Genomic DNA, 21,043 nt, shown 5'->3' with positions numbered 1-21,043 from the left:
CCCGAGTTGCCGATCAATCTGCCAGTGTGGAAAAGAGAGCAAAGCAATAAATGTATTGTTAATTACACAACAACCATCCCATCAGGACCACTTAAAAAGTCTTGGCATCCTCCATCATTGAAGAAGAAACTTGTCGATGGAAATGGAAAAGAAGGAAAAAGAAGGTAATTCTAATGCTGATGAGCCAAAGAAGAAAGAGAAAGCCAATCCGAGCTCTTCCGAGGGAATTCAACAGGAAGATGAAACAACTGGAGGAACATCAACAATTGGGCAAGCCATCGGAGCTGCTCTTTCAATCAATGTGCCCACGATACCTATTGGCAACGGTGGCCATTCTCGTAAATCTTCCAATGGTAGTGAACCAAGTCGAAGAATGAGCCGACGAAAAAGACCAAGGGTGAGTGCCTACTAAGCCAGTTTCAAAATCCATGCACGACATTCACTCGTTTCCCTTGAAGCATTCGCAGATACATAACATTTAAATCCTTTATTCAATGTCGCTCAGAAGCGTCAGCATAGCCGCACTAACGTTATTGTTGGTCTTAGTTATTGTTATGTTGTGTACTACAAACGCTGTTAGCCTATCGTTCAAATCAATTTTGGCCTAACCAGATTGTGAGTTTACGTTCAATCAGCCTTTGCAAAATTCAAAATCGTTTTCATGATGTAATATTATTGCCAGGCAACTGGTAAACTACATGAAAGGACTGCACAGGAGAGAGAAACTGATTGTAAGACAATAGGGTAGTCCGCTGCTTTTAGAATGAAATAAACTTTACAAGAATGATGTCGAGCAATAATATTAATAATGTTATGTTATGCCTAGCCTACACAGAATAATTTATCCAATATTGCTTGCAAAATGCCATGCAAAATTGTCAAGTTGCCCTATATAAATCCACATATGTATAGCATTTTCTACACAGGAACTAACATATCCAATAAGAGAAAGAATTTGGAGCCCTCAAAATTGCTACACAAAATTTGAACTCTAAATTATTCCCTGGGCACTAGAATTGCTTTGTGTGAGGAAATCCATCTTCCGTTATGTTATCTTTGGGTAAATCATATTTTTAAACATATTTCAGTTATAATGATTATGATAATGTACTGCAGAAAGTTTTGCACTAACTGAATAGGATTTTGTCTTTTGTTCGTTTTCCTTTTGGTAAAAAGGAAGAACTAAAAATGTTATAGCTCACCAGTCTCTAGAGGCATATGTATGGTATATATATCACTTCTACGATACCTATGAGGAGAATGAAATGGAATAAAACTTGCAAATTGTAATGTTGCCAATGATTTTCACAAATCATGGAATAGTTTTTAGTTAGAAAAACAAACTTAGTAAGTATGCCCAAATCAAATCTCCTGTCAGAAATCAATTTGCTTATGTAAGGCCTGTGCAGTGTATATCTAGTACAATTCTGGGTAAATTAATTATTATTCATATAAATATTTTTTAAACTGAGAATGGAAATTTCTCTACTCGTCAGGTGGAGTATAAGGAGATGGACGACAAGTTGGCTAACTTGTCTGAAGATGAGTACTACTCCGAAGAGGAAAAGCAGACAAAAGTCTTCAAGTCAAACGAGGAGGAAGTAGAAGAAAGTGACTCGGAGTCAGATCCTAAAGCTGGTAAATCAAACAAAGGCATTATTTTTCCTCTTTGGAAGTATTTTTATGTCACATCTTATTCTTTTAGTTTATTATGAATGATTGATCAGCAAGGGATGAGTCTAATGAATTAAATGGTAGAGGCAACCCCCACCCCCCTCCACCCACCAAATAAATAAAAAAAAATGAAAAAAACAGAGAGAGATAAAAGGCACAGCAAAAGTTCTGAAAAACGATACTCTTCAAACTTCATTTTGTAATGAATTTGCCACAATTTGGTGTTAAAATGTACATCATTGTTAAAAAATAATATGGTTAGTCTGTGCCCGTTGCCATGAGCAACTGTATTAACCTGATAGAAAACATATTTTCTGTATTGGAGGATAACTTGCTAATAATGTACATCCCATCTCAAAAATGCTTTGTAAAAATTGTCAAATAGCTCTATAAGTTAAAAGATGTATTGGATTTAGTTTACGTAGGACTTTACATAGTACTTTATAAGAGACAACATTCACAGCCTCTGATACTGCTACACAAAATTTGAACACTAAATAATTCCCTGCAGTAATTGGTTGTATACACATAGATCTCTCGGTGAACTGATGACTAAGACTTCAGTCTGTGGTCATTAAAACTGATACTAATTTTGCGTTCACAATGACATAAGCAAAAGGTTTTCATTTCATTTTAAAAACAGAATATTTGGAAACAAGGAAAATTATAGTTCTGTGATGGAATCTGTTTGTTCAACATACTGTAGCTAGTCACAGTGAAGCAATAATTTTCATGCGTTTCTTTCTTCAGAGGAATTAAACAGAATGGAAAAATAATATGGAATTGTCCTCTCTAACAAGTTTTGACGTTCATCCCTTCCTGAATCTGTGAAGAGCAAAATGTAGTTAGCATGTCATATCATAGCTGGATAGCTTGAATGGATTTAGTACTGGTGACTTAAAAGTGCTACTTAAAAAAGTACTATTAAAAGAAGAATGAGACATTGATACACAGTAGTATGGGACATATCATTTGTTACTTAAAACTTCTTGATTACATAGAAAAGTAATTTCAAGTTTGCCTTCTCTCCATTTCAGCACCTGGCTTGGAAGGCGCTGCATTTTCTGCTCGGTTACCCCACGATAAAATGACATCACAAGAAGCAGCCTGCTTTCCAGACATTATCCAGAGTCCAACTCAAACACAAAAGTTATTTCTTCATATCAGGAATCGACTGGTGAGTTGGAAAGATTACTGCCTCAAAAGTGGAATTTGGCTAGCCAGGATTTGAATACTTAAATTAAACTACAAAACAAGAATGATACAAATGACGAAATGTATCAAACTTAATGATGGATATCTCATGAAATTCTCGTAAGTTAGGGTTTAAGAGAAATTTAGGGCTTTTTGTGCAAAACTAGTTGCTTTCCAACAACCAAATCTTGAGTTTCTTGTAAGTGTCTGGTGGTCTGCCTCTGGAACATCACTGTAGGAATCCCGATATATTTATATCTTAATTTTTTGTTTTTTTCAATTGCAACTTAGTGATTCAGTTTTGCTTCTTTTCTGAAGGAAACAGAAATTTATGTTGATGCATACATGTGTAAATGTTTGTGACACCTTGGATTGGCAACAAAATGCATAGCTTGCTTAAAAATTCAAACTCGGTCATGTGCCATGAAGCTAGTTTACTGCATTTGTTATCAGAGATCAAATGTCACTCAAGGTCATTAGTTGCCAGAGTATATAAACCTTGTCAAAAAATTTACTCAGCAAGTCCAACTATCATGTATCTGGTATTTAGATGCCTCTTAATGACTTAATTGTAGTAATTTTCTTCTCCTTCTTACTCCTACAGCTTCAAGTTTGGTTTGAAAATCCTAAAGTACAGTTGACGTTGCAGAATGCAGACACACAGCTTGAGGCTCCATACAATAGTAAGTGTTCAGTTAAGTCGTTAGGCTACCTTTTGGGTTAAATTAGGGGGCACTGCTTACAAAATCAGAATTCTCTTCCTTTTTTTGGGGGGGTGGGGGCGGGGTGGGGTTGATAGTATTTTGCAAATCAGCAACTTGCAAAGATCTACATTCATTCATGTTCATTCCCATGTGTGGAACCAGGCATGTATGCTGGTCTTCCACCTGTTTCAACCTGTCTACAAAGGTTTCTTCTGGGCCAAGGTGCTTCCAGATCTCCCTACACACCCCCCTCCCCCACTCCTAAAAAATCCTGCATCCAGTCTTGATTAAAAAAAAAGAAGCCTCTCACTAGGCAATCATAATGGTTGCACTGTATGAATAAGTGAGAATGTAGAACACTTTGGCAGATGCATTTATAAATTGAGGGCAAAATGGATGGATTTTGGTGCATTTTCTTGTTTATCATCTAAATAATGTAGAGAATGTTTCTTTCACAGGAACCATACAACATGAATTGAAATAAATTTTAAGTTAAAATGTTGAATTTGAAGCCACCGGACGTGTAAGTTGTAATCCATAAGCCCTTGTGGGTTTCTCCCACATTTGTGGTCACTTAAGCGTCGTAAGAAATAACTGCTGATTATTATTATTATAACATCAATTTCTTGCTCATTTTATGGCACTATTATGTTTGTTACATATGATGGAGTTGTTGGGGTGGAAGTGTTTTGAATGCAGTTTGTGTGTTATGCAAATCTGGCTAACTTAATCTTTGCACATTTTCTTCATTCATACACAATCAATCCCAAAAAATTACCTTATTTAAATTTTATTTTCAAGAGAGTTTTGAAAAAGTTCTAAATTCCATGCCATTTTGTAATCACACCCATAATGTAACTTTCAATATATATGTCCTTGGCTCTTTACCTATCGTAGGTGATGGTGAGATGGTTCGTAGGGTGCACGCCTACTTAGAGAGACACGGTTTCATCAACTTTGGCATTTTCAAGGTCCTCAAGCAGCCCCAACCTCAGGCACTAAAAGTTGTCATCATAGGTGCTGGAGTAGCCGGTCTGGCAGCCGCCAGGCAGCTGCAATCATTTGGCGCAGAGGTCACCGTTCTGGAGGCCAGGGAAAGGGTCGGAGGTCGTGTCATCACTTACCGTAAGGGACCCTACCTGGCAGACCTGGGCGCCATGATTGTGACCGGCTTAGGTGGCAACCCGATGACCATTATCAGCAAACAAATCCTGATGGAGCTGGCCAAAGTCAAGCAGAAATGTCCGCTATTTGAGAGCGGCGGTCAGACAGTGAGTGAAATATTTTCAGTGTGATTTCAAAGGAGATCTTTACCCACCTCTCCCTGCCAAGCGATGATTTGTGTGCCAAGTTATGATAAACGTTTGTGTTCTTTTGTTAATGTAATTGCCATGTTGCTCAGTTAGGATAGGATCAGGTAAGGCAACCTGATGAATACTAGATCATTACTAACCATTGGATTATCCTTACTGACCATTAGATCATCATACAAACTATTGGATTATCATTACTAACCATTGGGCTCATTTCTAACCATTGAATTATCATTACAAATCATTGTAAACCATTGGATTATCATTACAAACCATAAGATTATCGTTACAAACCTTTGGGTAATCAATATTAACCATTGGAATATCATTACTAACCAGTGGAATATCATTACTAGCCATTGGAATATCATTACTAACCATTGGATAATCAGTACTAAAGATTGGATTATCATGACTAAACATTAGATTACCATAACTAGATACCATGTCAGGAATTACTGTGGTTCAGGTTATTCAGGTATTTTTGGCTTAAAGCAACTCTTAAGGTAAATCTATTTGGTACAGCACAGCAAAACACTTTGCAGTATTTTTGGTGAATATCTTACCTTGTTATTATATTTGCCTTTCGTTATTCAACAGAGCTCAATTAAAGAAATATGGTACATGAAAATGTATCGGAAACCTCAGTACCAGATATCTTGTTAGACTTTGTCAGATTTTTTATACATTTATGTCATTTACAGCTGAACAGCTGGAGGTAAACTCTAACATATTCTTGGTCTCCTGGCATATTTTGGATGCCAGTTTCAGTCACAAGCTGTGAAGAGTTTTCCTCTTTCCTATTTTCCGTAGCAAATTGCAAAAGAAAAAGATGAGATGGTAGAGAGAGAATTTAACCGTCTTTTGGAAGCTACGTCCTACATGTCACATCAGCTGGACCTCAACTTCCTCTCAGGGAAACCAGTATCTCTCGGAGAAGCCCTGGAACTTATCATCAAGTAAGAAATGTGGCACTTTTAAACTCTACTTCAACTGATAATTAACTGAAGTGTTTTCCTCTATCTCTGATACGGCTTGAACGATTTTTTTTGTGTCGGACCTACATGTATGGGGCTATAATACAGATGTGCAAGGTTGAAAGAAGATCGCAGATATCGTGGGAAATGTCTTGAGTACTTTCAAGCTGAGATTATTTTCTTGGCTTGACTTTAGTTGTTTTGTTAGACTCTGTTTTGAAATCATGTTTGCTGTAGGAGGAGTCTGAGACTAAAACTAAATAGTGAATTTAGCAAAGGGATTGCCAAAATTAATTTTTCTATAGGGGCAGATTTCAAACATTGGCTGGAGCAAAGGGGTCAGGCAGAATCAATATCTTACTTTACCCTGATTGATCATTGTGCACCGGTGGGCCAGTAAGGGTGATCATGCTGAAACACCTGAGGGTCCGCTAGCTAATGTACTGCCGTTTTTTTGGCATAATTTTAGTCCAGGGATTTGCGTAGAGACATTCAGATTGGGTTTGGCCACTTGTGCTGCGTATTGAGATCCCCCTGCTCTACATTCATGTTTTATTTCATGTCTTCTTGGATCAAAGCTGACCTGTGATTTTTCTGATCTGTTTTTTGCAGACTTCAGGAGAAACAAGTGAAGGAGACGAAACTGGAATATCTGAAAAGCATCTCGAAACTCCAAGAAAAAGTCAAATCCAATCACACACAGGTAAGACATGTTTCAGAATAGATCATGTGGTTGTTGTTCTTTTTTGTCTACATTTCATTACATTAATGGGGAGTGGGGGCAAGAGTCCATTTGATTAAACTTTCCTCATGCTCCAGGAATTTGACATATTTTGCCAGTGGCAATTTGCTATGGAAGAAGATAGGATATGTTCCTTAGGAGACTCATAACCATCATAGTAAAGAAAACTATAGTGTGTTGCCAAAGTAGTTAGACAGAGTTAGGGAATTTTCTAATTTATATAATCTGATCTATCAGAAAGAAAATACACAGTTATTCGATAACAGAATTTGCTCTTCAATTATCTGGGAAACCAGCATTAAAGTCTGACGACTTAGAATCTCATTTTGGTCTCAGGTGTGTTGCGTCGGTAAAAGAAGACCTGCCAGTTAAGAAACTCTGTTACCGAGGTGACCCTGATTAGTAATTGGGAGCTCGATAGAAAAACTTAGTTGTCCGAAAGTGCAAGATTGGCATATATCCCAGAATAAATGAAACTTTTTTGAAATATCACATTTATACCTTTGACATTATCTATGTTATGTAAGATGTAGCAAGAGTCAAAACAATAGACATATATTTGTTAACTTCACTTTAACACTTTCTTCAAGTTACCATAGTAAACCACTTCAAAGCTTGATAACCCTGGTAACCATAGATAGTTAACCTCAGATTGCTCTCAGGGTTTGTTTTGTTGGCAGCTGACTTCTCATGTCTCATTCAACATAAGGGATGTACATTTTTGTTTGGAAATCTCTCAGTTCGGTGCATTCCACAATAATGACAAGAACTGTCACGTTGTAGATTCTTTGTTTTCACTGTTATTAACACCATGCAATCCCAACTAGTATCAGGTAAAGTTGACTTACTCTAGTTTTCAAAGTATTGTCGGTGGAAATTTTCTTCCACTCCGAGAGAAACAACATTTGAATTGCTTTTTTTGCCACAATATCTTCTTTAAAAATGTTTTTTTCGGTAACTCGTTCTTGTTCGTTTCTTTGTTTGTGTGTTTATTTATTTATGTGATGTTATTTTCATTGCAGATGGTGGAGCTCCAAGAAAAAATCAAGGAACTGCATAAACAACTCAAGGAGGCTGAAGACCAGAAAGTTGCCAAAGACATCACGTCCGAGTTCTTGGTTAGAAGCAAGAATCGAGACCTGAGTGTGGCCTGTAAGGTGAGATGAAAAAACGATCAGGGTTTCTCAGAAGAAACTTACTTAATGTCTGTAACTTCTGTTCCTTAAAAATTATACTCTAGGCAGCAAAGGTGGATCTTTTTATGGGGGAGAAAAAGGTCTAATGAAAACACCTTCTATTGGAATTTTTGGAGGTTGTTCTGGGGGGGGGCAGAAAGCATCAGAATGTTGCACGTAGGGTTAAGAAACATCTGCGATAGTTGCAAAACAGCAGCCTCATGTGGGAGATTGGAGTGTTTTGTTGTATTTATGTTGTATTTTTCAAAATGTTTCTGTCTGTTTCTTTATTTTAGGAATTCAACACCTTGAAAGATGAGCAGGGTATCGTGGAACAGAAGGTCAAAGACCTTGAGAATAACCCACCCAGGTGAGTAACTTACTGCCTGAATCTGTATATACAAATGAATTTAAAGACAGACATTTGCTGTCGTCATGACCCAAAGATCAAGTCGTCTTGCAATAAATTCTAGGTGTAACATGCAACATGACTTCTGTATCAATGTCAAGAATAGCTGATTTGAAATGGTTAAAACAGCAATCAGGAGCTTTCTTGTGAAAGTGTAAATATTTAAGCATCCTTTTTAATATAACAAGAATAGTGAAACAAAACACTGCTGCCCTCTACTCACATTTTATAACTTTTTCTTCCCTCCCCCCTCCCCACACTTTTCAGTGACGTGTACCTCTCATCTCGGGACCGCCAAATATTGGACTGGCATTTTGCCAATCTGGAGTTTGCCAACGCCACACCCCTGTCCACACTCTCGTTAAAACACTGGGACCAAGATGACGATTTTGAGTTCACAGGAAGCCATTATACGGTCAAGAACGGGTACTCCTGCGTTCCGCTGGCCCTATCTGAGGGCCAAAATGTTAAGTTGAACACTGTGGTGAGACAGGTGAAATACAGTCCAACAGGTGAGACAAACAGAGGAATGGATCCAGTCCTTGATATTGTCCAATTACCTCGGACGACTGATAATTACCGGGGAATCTTGCATATTTTAGTGAATTATTTTAAAGTTATTAAAACTTATTAAAAATTATTAAAAATATTAAAAAAATGATTTATTATTGTGATCCAACATCACCAATTTGGATTATAGTCTAAGTCTGAATTGAAAACATGAGAAGTGAACATAATGTTTGCATCCAGTATTAAGTAAATTGAATTTCTGTTTTCCTCATTGATACCACTCTGAGTGAAAATGAATTAATGTGTTTTTGCCAGAACTTAATATCTCTGATGTAAATTGTGGATAAATTATTGCAAAAAATTGAATCAACTGGTTAGGTGAAATATTAGGTGTATTTGACATTTTGATTTTTGATTTATCTGAGCACGTTTAATGACAATGTTCTGCTACCCATTCTGCACCCAAGTATAAACCATTTCATCACTTCAGCAATAGTATAATCAGATATGAAGTAAGCTTAGTCTAGGCACTATTGTAATAGAAGTACTGTGGATTTAGACAAATGTGTTGGTATTTTACAGAAATATCGCACTTTATTGTGACACTAAACAAGAAAGTGCATTTTGTGTGCATGTATTTTTCAAATGGTAGCCATGCATTGTACTGAAAACAAAACTGCACTAAGCGTACTGTCACCCTCTGCTGGATTAATAAATGGATTCAAAGTAAACCTCTCTCGTCGGTTTCCTCTTTTGCAGGAGTTGAAGTTGTGGCTCAGAATGTCAAAGGTCAACAGCCCGGTGCGGTCACCTACAAAGCCGACGCTGCCCTCTGCACAATCCCCTTAGGGGTCCTGAAACAGACCCCTCCTGTCATGCAGTTTGTCCCTGCCTTACCAGAATGGAAGACCAGTGCAATACAACGGATGGGCTATGGCAATCTCAACAAGGTAACAAAATGTGGTACCAGTCATCAGTAAAAAATATTCTGGTTTTTCTCTCTTTAACACACCTGTAGTCCAGTGTTTACGAAAACGTGTTCTTGCAATGAGATAAGATGCATGTATGATAAACATTCTCAAGGTGAGAGCTAGTCAGTTAAATGATCAGTGCCTTATTAGTTAGGCCCTTCCCCTACCTTCTTCCCCCTATTAATGGAGAGGTCCCCCCCCATATGTTACTGCAGAGGTAGGGTTTTTGTGTCAAAGACAAAAATATTTGAATCTGAATGAGCATGGCTGAAAGACGGGCAAACCCTTTTTCTGAAAGAAAGTGATTGATTTATACAGGAAATAATTTAGTGTTCAAAGTTTATGTAGCAGTCTTCAAGGCTCAGAAGTTTGTCTCTTATTTAAAAATACTACTGGTTCATGTGTGAAGAAAGTGTTGTACATCCTAACACTTTTATAGCAACTTGGCCCTGTCTTGCATAGGATTTTGATATGCGATACCGAATAAATTATTTCCCTGGACTAAGTGAGGGTCGAGGTGGGGATGATGTGTCCATGATAATTTAGAGTACTCCATTCTATCAGGTTTAAAACAGGTTATGCATTCTTGGTTTGCTAATTTGTCATATATTTATACCAAATTTTCAAGAAACACACTCGGTTTCTTACATAATAATTTGTTCTTCCGTTGATGGTCCCATCTTCTTTCTATGGCATTTTCCTCTACTTTTATCCTCATCTCACAACGAATGAATGAATGTATATTTTTTACTTTTTTGTTTATTTTTTTTTTGTTGTTGTTTCTCTAGGTTGCTCTCTGCTTTGACAAAGTATTCTGGGAACCATCCATCAATCTCTTTGGCCACGTGGGCAGCACCACTGCTAGTAGAGGCGAGCTGTTCCTGTTTTGGAACCTGTACAGAGCCCCGGTGTTGCTAGCCCTGGTGGCCGGGGAGGCGGCACAGATCATGGAGAACGTCAGCGATGATGTCATCGTCGGTCGTTGCTTGACGGTCCTGAGAGGAATCTTTGGTCACAACATAGTACCTCAGGTAATCCATGCTTATATAGTCTTTCCCTGTTTATCGTCGTTGACCTTCATAGTCATTCTTGGTTATTTTACAAAAAGAAAATAAAAATGTCTAAGAATTAGGAGGAACTTTCACAATCAATTTGGTAACCGTTGTGTTCATAGACCTGCGAACTCTTGATTCCTTTGTAAGGCATAACCAATCAGATTGCAAATTTACCATCTATTTTTCCTTTGTCTTTCTAGTGTTAGTAGTTATTTAGTGATATGAAAAAAGTTTGCAAAGCACAACCCCCTCCTCCCCTGCTCCCACCCAAAAAAAAAAAAAAAAAGCAACTGAAATGTGTCATTTCAAGCTTGTTTATTATGCCATTAAAAAGAAGTATAACTTCATTGACACTAGAAAACATGTTTAACATTATGTACCGTACATTTAAGTTGAGGGTTATTGTCAGAGATGACTTAATATGGATTTAATATTCCTTTGAGTAGTCCGTGAAACTTCATGTTTGCTCTTTCCCGTTTCAGCCTAAAGATGCCGTTGTGACCAGGTGGCGGTCAGATCCGTGGTCAAGGGGATCATACTCCTACGTGGCTGCTGGCTCCTCTGGAAACGACTATGACCTCATGGCCACGCCCGTTACTCCCAGCCCTATCGTACCCGGTGCCCCACCTCAAGCCAACAACTTGCCTCGGCTTTTCTTTGCCGGTGAGCACACCATTCGCAACTACCCGGCCACTGTTCACGGGGCAATGCTGAGCGGGTTGAGGGAAGCAGGGCGTATTTCAGATCAATTCCTTGGGTCACCGTATGCTCCTCAGACCCAGAGAAGATAAGAGGAAATGAAGTTCTTAAGTTCACCAAAGCATGTATTTGTGCAGCCTCGTCTTAGTTGAAGCCGTTGAACTGTTGTGAAAGGACTATGCACCGTCAGCTAACCGTGGAGAGTGAACGCCGACAGTGTTGTGCAATAAAACATTGATTAAGCAGTATTATCAATCCTTCAATCCTGAGAATTATACTGCTTTGGAGTTCATTTCATTAAAAGAGAGAGAGAAAAAAGCTGTCAGGGACTAATGCAAGAGTTCAAAATGCTCTCCCCCCCCGGATCATAAACGTTAGTTTCGTAGAAAGAAAGAAATGTGTTAATTAGGGAACTTATTGAAACCTGTCTATTGTTATTTCAGAGGACTAAAGTAACTACATGTAACATGATTATTGTACCAAAGGATTGCGTCCAATTCAAACACAGAGTGTATCGCCACAGAGGTACAGGTTATAGGATTGTGTACAGTCTGTTGTATTTATGGTTTCTGAGATGAATGATTGCTGAAAGCATGCCCTGGGCAACAGTTATACTTTGTAGCTATATGGGGATGTCATTTAATAACAAAAGGGTGACTTTAGACAGAATTTCAGTCTTGATATGTCATAGTCCAAGAAGTAAGACAGATATTAGTGCTAGTAATGTCTCTATAAAGCTGTTTCAGTTTTCAAGATATTCAGCTACACTATGGAATGATCCTTTAATGAAGGCTAAATTTATGACGAGGTCTGCTCATCATTGTAGGCCTAAATATTAAAGTTAATGTATTGTTTTAAAACTTCTGACATCTCAATTAAAAGGTTTCATGTTAAGCATCATTTGAAGAACATTCAGGACCATTTGTTAACATAGAAAAACCCCCTCATGTTTTTCCATGGAGTTTTGTCCAACCACTTCAACTGATAAGCATCTGATATTCAAAGGGACATTTCCCAAAATTATTAAGTGGTTCAAAATTACGACTGATGTCCATGCCATTTCACAGTGTATGACATATCAAAATTAATTTTGATAAAGATTTAAAAAAATAAAATAATAATCCCTTAATGGGACTTGCAACTCTGAATCAGTTTTGCTCCAGGAGTTTGGTCACTTTTTTGGGGACAGAAACTGCCAATTTCTGTTTGAAAAGTATTCAAACCAATGTTACCTTGCAACTTATCGGTAAATGTATTATTATTATCAGAAATTACATTTCATAAGGGTGCATCATGTGCTACCGTCCCTCCCCCCCTCCCCATCCCACTTTCATTTCCAATGGCTGTATTTTAGGGAGTCATGGGGTGCAAACTGATATGATTGTTAAAGTTTGCAAGCCTTATTGAAAGACAAGTGTACAGAGTGTTTTGTAGTCTGAATTTTCTGAAATGAGTAACATTCCTTTTTTTTGTAATATATTTCTCTTTAGTTTGATTTCATTAATTTATGTGAGGGGAATCGTTAGGTATCATTTATCGGGCCCTGGGAAAAATATGGGATAAAGAAAAGTATGTTCTCATTCTTTTAACATACTTAATGCAAAAAAATGGAAAAAAAAGGGGGATAGGAGACAAAAATTCCCCTGGGGCCTGACAGTTCTCTCAACTCTTCTGCCTGTCTATAACACCTGAAAAGTCTTTTCCATAGCTTGATTTTACAGATTCATTGTATTAAATAGTCAGAGAATGCAAACACTTTACTCTCATTGGCTGATGTATAGTGAGAGCTTAATTCAAAGTAATCATAACATTTCTGCAAGTGTGAGTATTGTCCGTTCTTCAGTTGCTGTCGAGAGAAACGAAAGGAAATTTTTTGTTTGGAATGCAATATTTGAGAAATTGTGGACGTATCGATTACTCTTAAGCGTTGATAATAACAGTTAATGATTTTTTTGTATTGTACTCTGTAAGGAGACTGATGTATATATATAAGTCAAGAAGCCAGGTCACCAAAAAAGACTTGAGAAAAAACGACTTTGGAAGAATATCTCTGTATTTTTTTCTTGTCATCTATTGTACAAAAAAAAAAGAAAAAAAAATCCCATGTTACCTCTATGAAACACCTGGACACAGTGAAAAAAAAATAAGTTGAATTCATTAATATACATGGGAGACCCCTGATCATTGATGTACATGGGAGGATCACTTCAGCCCCCCTCCCTCTCCCCCCTTTTGTGTGTAGGAGATATAAACTTATGTTCCATGTTAGTTTGAATCGCAAGATAAAGTAGAGTTGGGACTAATGCTTTCTGTATCCATTTTAAGTAGGGTAGAATGTGTTGAGGCTTGGATAATGGAATTGAATCATCTTTTAATAATAAAAGTTTGCATCAGATACAGAAAGGATTATTTGCTCCCACCTACTGGACCCCTCAGACCCCTACTGGACTCCACAGAACCCTACTGGACACCACAGACCCCTACTGCACTCAACTGATGCCTATTGGACTCAACAGACCCCTATTGCACCCATAGACCACTACTGGACTCAACAGACACCTGGACCCCACAGACCCCTACTGGACTCAACAGACTCCTACTGGACTCAACAGATTCCTACTGGACTCAACAGACCCCTACTGCACCCAATAGACCTCTACTGGACTCAACAGACCCTTACTGGACTCCACATACCCCTACTGGACTTAACTGACTCCTACTGGATCCACAGACCCCCTACTGAACTCAACAGACTCCTACTGGACCCCACAGACTGGCCCTGGCAGATAAACAATAGACAAAAGTTTCTTTTGGACCAAGTTGTGTCTCATATCCTTGACCTCTATAAATGGTAAATAGAAGACTCATCATGAGCTGAGAGCAGTTCAGTTATTCTCCTTCCAACATCATACTCATCATACAAGCATCTTATAATTGTAGAAGTGTTCAAGTGGCTTCAGTGGAGGAATAAATCGTTCACAAGATACAAAGCCTCGCCGTCTGTTCCACAGACCAGACTGTTGCCCTCTACGTCGACGCAGTTCACAGGCATCGTTAGTGACGGCAGAACGTGATTGATGTCTACATTACTGGCACTGGTATCGCTGGATATCCACGGACTACCGGTATCGGCTCCAGACGTCGCTTGCTGAAGAAGGCCGTGACCGGAGGAAACCGCAGAACTGGGAAATCCTGGAATACAAAATGAGACAGAACCGAACAAATGAATGTAACATAGTAATATTTGCTTGATAACTGGTGGTAGTAAACAATTACTCCTTTTGTTGTTGCATGGGGGAGGGAAAGAGGGGGGGTTGGAGGTGCCAACATTGATTATCTTCAGCACTTACCACAAATTTTGCAATGAAAGAACTTTTCTTAATATAAATAACCTAAACTCTTGACCAATCAGATCATGCACAAAATGGAATGGTTCAGACATGTATACAAAACAATAGGGGTGGGGTTGTTTGGAGGAGGGGGGGGGGCAGAGAGAGTGGAAGGGTTTTATCTGTATTTTTCAAAGCAGCTTTCTGTGTATGGTTGTCTGGGCCTGATATTTTACACAAGTCGCAAATTACTTTCAAAATTCGCCAAATAACGAAAAAAAGGCTTGTTTCCTATTTGGTTTGAGGAATAATTATTTTACCACTAACCTGCTAATGGTGTTGAGGGCCTCGATGAACCAATTCCAGGTTTGGTTTGCCAGTGAAGGACCGATCCATCATCAGAACAGGTGAACAAATTATTTGGATTGGTGGGATGAAATTTAACCTCCCAAACTGAGAGAAAAAATATAAGACAAAACATGAATGCTGTGTTAGAAACTATTACAATTAACTGTAAATGAATCACTTTAGTTGTAGGCAAAGAAATAATAGTTCATTGTATCCAGAAATCTTTCACATTGAGTAAGAAACCCTCCTTTATGCATGAAATGAAACCATGAAAATGCCACTGACAGTTCCCAAGGACAATAATGTGAACAGGGAGGGGCCATGTAACACAATGAATCAATGGAAGTGGGGGACCTAAAAGAAAGTTTGAAAAGAGGAAAACCAAAATTATTATTTTGGCAGATATTACCCATATTTAGGATCAAAAGGGTACCAAATTTGAAATTTGGTTTCAATTATAATTTCGGGTAATTGTTAGCTTAAGTTGACTTTGGGAAGGGCACAGAATGATTCTCTGAATTGACAACTGTCTCTCTTTCAGCCAATCAGAATGCTTCATATATATTCACAACATACCATGGCTCTCATGAGAATCAAACAAGGTGACTGGCAGATGCTCCTTTCTCAAGTCCCACATAGTGAGTGTACCATCCTCACCACCTGCTGCTACCAGGTGTGGTTGAACAGGATGTCTGTCCACACAGTGTAGTGCTACCTTCTTACCGGTTCTGCGAATTTACAAAAACAATGGAAGGAAGTTACATACCATTTGATAAAACTACAAATCAAAGAGAAAAATTTCCAAAAGTAGTCTTGGTCTTCACTCTTAAAGGGGTATTCCAGCTGCGGGCAATATGACATTTATTTTATAGAGGATCCTATTTCACACTGTCGGGTAAAAACCCCATTTCAATATCTTGTTCCTAATTCAAGGTATAGTCCAATAGGTCGGACCTATTTTGAGTGGATAAACCATTGTTTCTTCCAGGGGTGCATCACAATAGGTGATCTGTGATGTCAAAATGGTAGTATGGAAAGTATTTCTTTCCTATTATACTCTTCTTGCTGCTTGATCACTGAATTGTAATGCATTTGGAAAGTTGTTGAGCTTTCAGTACTCTTCATATTGACAATTTCATCGAGATGCAACCATTTTGAAGAAGTGTTATTTTTCGGCTGTGAATAAACATTTAAATAGTATAACGAACACACAAAACATTCTCAGCTCAAATTGCCATGTTGACATCATTCTCTTGGCTATTAAAATCACATTTTTGAAAGGTTAAGAAGTAGCTGTTATGAATATTCATATCATAATCAGGGTTGATTTAAATAATCTACATCAAATGTCCAAACAAAGCTCTACAATCCTAAACGGTTCAGAGGTAGAGCCTATCACACAAAGACACTATGAATATTCAAATCAGAGGTTCACTTACACTAGAAATATCCTAACAGGGCTATTTCCATCCTGTCTGACATCCCACACCTTTAGTTGGCCGGCAGAGTTCACCGTGATGACCTCATTAGTCTTGGAATGAACAATAGCATTGAGTGAACAACTGTCTGCATTATCTGTAAAAGGATAACAAAGAAAGAAATACATTGGCTACTTAGCTGTCCAAATGCCTGAATTACAGGAGATACAAGCGCAACCATCATTTTTGGTTTGTGTCGTAAAGATAACTGTCATGAACTTCTTCTGAAGTCAAGAAAAAGCTTAATCCATTTATTCATTGGTGCAAGTATTGGTACTAGTACAAGCTACTTTATGATCTGAATGCAACAGAATTTCACTTCTACAGGAAAAACACATTAATCAAGTTGCTGACTTGATAAAAAATTATAAAAATAAAATAAAATATAAAAAAACATCTTTGTGATAAATAATCTCATGGACAAAACTCGCCTATTATTCTGACAGGTTTTCTATGATCTAATCTCAAGACGTTGATTCTTCCATCTTCTCCACACGTTGCAACATCGGTGCCACTGACGGACATACACGTACACGGACAGTTGCTCATCTCCAAATGATGGATTCCTTCCCATTTCTGACCGGGGATTAATTTCTGAAATAGTAGAAATGAAATATGCTAGTCAATTGTCATAACCTATTTAGTTTACCTTTTGAACAACTCTTTTTCTCACTCTTTTCATCGTACATAGTTAACTTTAATCATAGGCTCTAATGAAGACTTTACAGAAATCTTCCTTTTTGTTAAAGTGCAGCTTTAAGAAGCACAAAAAAGGGCAACAAAAAGGAATATTAACGATTCAGCCCAAGACCACTTCTGACCAAACTTGAGAGGGGGATGGAACCGTTAAATGTTAAAAATTTTCAGTATATTGACAATTTTGTTGATGGTTCTCAACTCTGTTCAAAATCATTATTCCTGTAACAAAGTTGAAGTTTTTACATCTCACTTGCAGGATACCTTTTCAATATATCAAACAGTGTTGACCATTATCGGCAAATTTAGGGCTATGGCTAAGAAAATGTTGCAAGCCTAGGCTCATTCTTCATGTTTGAGTTTAAAAAAAAAAAAAAAAAATCCTTAGATGCATGAATGTATACAAACTAACACTATAGTTTGTCTTCAAGCTACTATCCAAGGCAGGTGAAGTTAATGTCACTAATAAAACCAACAGTTCTTTTAAAATGATAAATTACAAGTAAAAAACATGACTGACTGACTGACCTTGGAATCTTCTGTCACATTGAAGCTCTGAACCGTACCACACGACGAAGCAGCTAAAAGTGAATTACGATTGGCAAACTGAAGAGAGAATAAAACATGTCAAAGAATGTACTGCAAACTTCAGACAATGTGCACAGAAAGTTGAGCCTGAGACTATTCTGATAATGTATAAAACAAGTTCTATTCTGTTGTCCATCATTCACAGGAATCTTTCTCTGATGATGTGTTAAGAGAAAGCATATAGCAGTAACTAATCTTGTGCAGAACAACCAAGTTCTTGTCTTCAATGCTTGGACGACTGTCATGCAATAGTCTAGAATATATTTAATTGATTCTGTAAACTCCTCTAGGGCCCTTACAGGCTACATAAAGATAGTACAAAAATCTTCCATGCATCCCTGGCAGATGTTTTACTCCAGTTTCTAACGCTCGATTATGAAGAACAAGTTAAGTAATTGTAGATACACCATAAACTACATTCAGTTGATTTAACCCAAGTTCTGGAACACTGTCATTTTAGTACCCAGGGTGTGTTTGATCTCAACGAGCACACATGTACAGTATCTCTTGGCTTCAGTAGTGACTGCCACTGTTTGGAACAACTTGCAAATGAATATTTTTGGGACGTAAGGTTGCAATTCAACCAATCACAAGTTTGGCTATCTCCCAAAATACTAGTCACTCAGACAGCCTGGGGTCATAATCTTCCAGTCTTGTCAGCTAGATTATCACTCATTATTGGCATATTAATATCTATATGTCATTCAACCTCTTATCTTAACCATCAACTAATTTTTGTTAATTTGAGAAAAGAAGGAAGTGAATAAATCAACAGAAAATCATTTTAAACTTTTTACTTGTTAATTTTTTAACCACAATTCAACCTCCAGGACAAGATCCATATTTTCTGTATTCTCGGGACCCAACACTACCACGATTCCTGTCCCGTAACACAATACAACCTTGTCGGGTGTCTTTATATTACACAAAGATAAGATATATATGCACCTTCAGATCAGTAACATCACCAATATGAATTTCTTGGGAAACTATTTCTGGTTCTAGGTACGCTCTTGTGGTTCTGACATCTGATGTCCTTGACGTATCTCTATAACTCTGCTCCTCTTCTTTTACAGTGGTCTGGGTTTTTGAGGTGACTTTCCACATTAAAAGACTATTAACCTTTTGAAGAAACAAAAATATTAAAATGTGATATAGACATCGGGAAACCATAACACTTTTTCACAAATCATTTAAGTCTCCTGATATATAAAAATCAGTCAATTTCTCTACAAATGAAAGAAAATAGATAAGTAAAACACATCAAATATATACTTAAATCAAGTGTCTTGCCAATTGTTAGTGAAAGTAGCTTGATTTTAACAAAAATCCCACCCCCAAATAAATAGTGATACTGTATCAGTGCCATTTAGACTCTGTGTCACTGCGTGGTATTCATGTGTCACTGTTTGGTATTCATTTATCAAAACAAACTTTTGCTTTATAGTTCTGCTAGAACAAGAAATGTTGAAATTTTATATGCATGGTATTTCCCTTCAGAGAGTCAATCATTCAAAATTTGTAGATGTATGAATAGATTCGTAGCTCTCCTGGAATGTTAGTATTAATTATATCCCTATAAACAAGTTGCAAAAGGTGTGGGTATTTTATCTAAATTAAAACATATTTTTCCAACGAATATTTTAAGGACTATTTACTCAAGCGTTATCCTATCTCATCTTTCGTGTTGCTCCATTGTCTGGTCTGGTATTTCTAAGTCCAATCTTAACAAATTGTATATTCTTCAAAAGAGAGCAGTTATGCATAACGTTTTCCGCCCCTTCCGATAGTACAGGTCGGTTATTGGGTAAATGTGCTCAAACTTGATGATCTCATTACTCTTACCATGTTATTAACAATATTCTGCCAAATTCATTTTCTACTTTAATATGACCAATGACTCTATCCATAATTATTGTAACAGACAGGCTAGTCATCTTCGTACCCCTTTCTGCTCAACATCTCGTAATAAGCATAGTCTCACTTCCTACTCTACCCTCATTGTGGAATAAGCTTCTTGAATTTTAAATTTAAGGCAGCATGTTAAACTATACCTCAAAACAATCTTGCAATAGTTGTGTTCTCTTGAGCGGTGGTGGATTGAGGGTGGTGGAAGGATGTGGTGGCATTTTGGTGGGGTAGGGGTCAGGAGGGGTTCGTTTGAGAGGTTCTTCTTTTTGTATTGTTTGGTTTCTTTCTCGTTTTTGTTCTTCTCATTTGCTAAGCCCACACTGGTCTTAAGATCACTTCCTTTCACATTTGATAATCTGTTATTCTCATTTATTTGACTTATTCACTGTACTGCATAAAATCATTTAGACCTAGACAGACTAGAGAATGAAACTTTGAAAGATATGGTGGTGGTGGAGGGGTTGGTATTGTATGTTTGGAGCATTCCGTCTTGTACGTGACTTTTCGAAGGTGAATCCATGATCAACCCTCGTCCTTACCTGTAGAAGTTACACTATAGTTAGATCCACACTTACTCAGACCTAACGTAATTGAAACTACATAGCGCACTGCACACTTTCCAAATTTCGCGCAATAAGCCCTCACAAAACATAACGTTACAAATCACATGACATACTGACACACACTTGTGAAACTGTCAAACTTTTTACCGCATTATCCCAGCTTCCTGAAACAAACGTATCACTGGATTGAAGACCTTGCATCCCAGAGGGCTGCCATCGTACACAAGAAACTTTATCTGATATGTATTTAACTAAAACGCTTGCCATGATGATTGGTGTTCAGGCGCGGAAAAATTGAATGCATGAATGAACTATGAAGCTAGCTGCCAAAATCTGGACCGCCTATTTCAATGGGGAGACGCGCAAAATAACGACTACGGATGTGCTTGCTACCTTCCAGCACGCAACCCTTATATTATAGTAACTTTGAATATGTATGCTACAAACCTCATGTCCTGATCTCATAGCTATCACATTCCCTGTGAAGCTACGCGAACAATGGAATCTAGATAAGTGGTTCATATTCCCAATGTCTAACGCAAATTTTTAATTCCAAAACTGACATTTTGAGTATTTTCTTTCAAACAATCGAACTACAGTTGGCTCGTTTGAAATAATAAATTAGATGACAGAAGCAGCCACATACAGCTGACAACAACGAAAAGGTATAAGGCAAGCAGTTGTAATTTTATTTTCAAAATTAAATA

General features: G+C 37.6%; 2 protein-coding genes across 5 annotated transcripts; one reads left to right on the top strand and one right to left on the bottom strand.

Moving 5' to 3' along the window:
* LOC139962929 (lysine-specific histone demethylase 1A-like) lies at window positions 1-13,457 on the top strand. The gene is made up of 13 exons (XM_071963340.1): window positions 1-397; window positions 1,497-1,638; window positions 2,712-2,851; window positions 3,473-3,551; window positions 4,470-4,843; window positions 5,699-5,844; window positions 6,475-6,565; window positions 7,627-7,761; window positions 8,076-8,149; window positions 8,456-8,700; window positions 9,458-9,648; window positions 10,458-10,700; window positions 11,207-13,457. The coding sequence occupies exons 1-13, from the start codon at window positions 137-139 to the stop codon at window positions 11,513-11,515; spliced, it is 2,430 nt and encodes an 809-aa protein (XP_071819441.1). The 5' UTR covers window positions 1-136; the 3' UTR covers window positions 11,516-13,457.
* Window position 13,458: 1 nt separating this feature from the next.
* On the bottom strand, window positions 13,459-20,908 carry LOC139962931 (nucleoporin Nup43-like). 4 transcript variants are annotated; one of them, XR_011791401.1, is made up of 9 exons: window positions 20,460-20,697; window positions 18,811-18,984; window positions 17,803-17,880; window positions 17,010-17,172; window positions 16,540-16,675; window positions 15,677-15,828; window positions 15,080-15,205; window positions 13,989-14,615; window positions 13,459-13,911 (listed from the first exon to the last, which is right to left on the bottom strand). XR_011791401.1 is itself a non-coding variant. In XM_071963343.1 (8 exons), the coding sequence occupies exons 1-8, from the start codon at window positions 20,856-20,858 to the stop codon at window positions 14,380-14,382; spliced, it is 1,140 nt and encodes a 379-aa protein (XP_071819444.1). In that variant the 5' UTR covers window positions 20,859-20,908; the 3' UTR covers window positions 13,459-14,379. The 4 variants fall into 4 exon arrangements, 3 of the variants coding, with proteins under 3 accessions (XP_071819444.1, XP_071819442.1, XP_071819443.1); XM_071963343.1 differs by lacking the exon at window positions 20,460-20,697 and adding an exon at window positions 20,784-20,908 and having other exon boundaries at window positions 13,459-14,615; XM_071963341.1 differs by having other exon boundaries at window positions 13,459-14,615.
* Between the last annotated feature and the right edge of the window lie 135 nt (window positions 20,909-21,043).

This window comes from Apostichopus japonicus, chromosome 21 (genome assembly GCF_037975245.1).
Source record: "Apostichopus japonicus isolate 1M-3 chromosome 21, ASM3797524v1, whole genome shotgun sequence".
NCBI lineage: Eukaryota > Metazoa > Echinodermata > Holothuroidea > Aspidochirotida > Stichopodidae > Apostichopus > Apostichopus japonicus.
Note: the sequence above shows the minus strand (reverse complement) of the source record. Positions and strands in the feature narration are given on the sequence as shown.

Coding starts and splice junctions, on each gene's coding strand:
- LOC139962931 (XM_071963341.1), bottom strand. CDS start 20,603: ATGGCAAGCGTTTTAGTTAAATACATATCAGATAAAGTTTCTTGTGTA. Junction 18,985..20,459: donor AAAGTTTGACAGTTTCACAA/GTGTGTGTCAGT, acceptor TTTCTTCAAAAG/GTTAATAGTCTTTTAATGTG. Junction 16,676..17,009: donor AAAACCTGTCAGAATAATAG/GCGAGTTTTGTC, acceptor ATCCTTTTACAG/ATAATGCAGACAGTTGTTCA.
- LOC139962929 (XM_071963340.1), top strand. CDS start 137: ATGGAAATGGAAAAGAAGGAAAAAGAAGGTAATTCTAATGCTGATGAG. Junction 1,639..2,711: donor GGAGTCAGATCCTAAAGCTG/GTAAATCAAACA, acceptor TCTCCATTTCAG/CACCTGGCTTGGAAGGCGCT. Junction 6,566..7,626: donor TCAAATCCAATCACACACAG/GTAAGACATGTT, acceptor TTTTCATTGCAG/ATGGTGGAGCTCCAAGAAAA.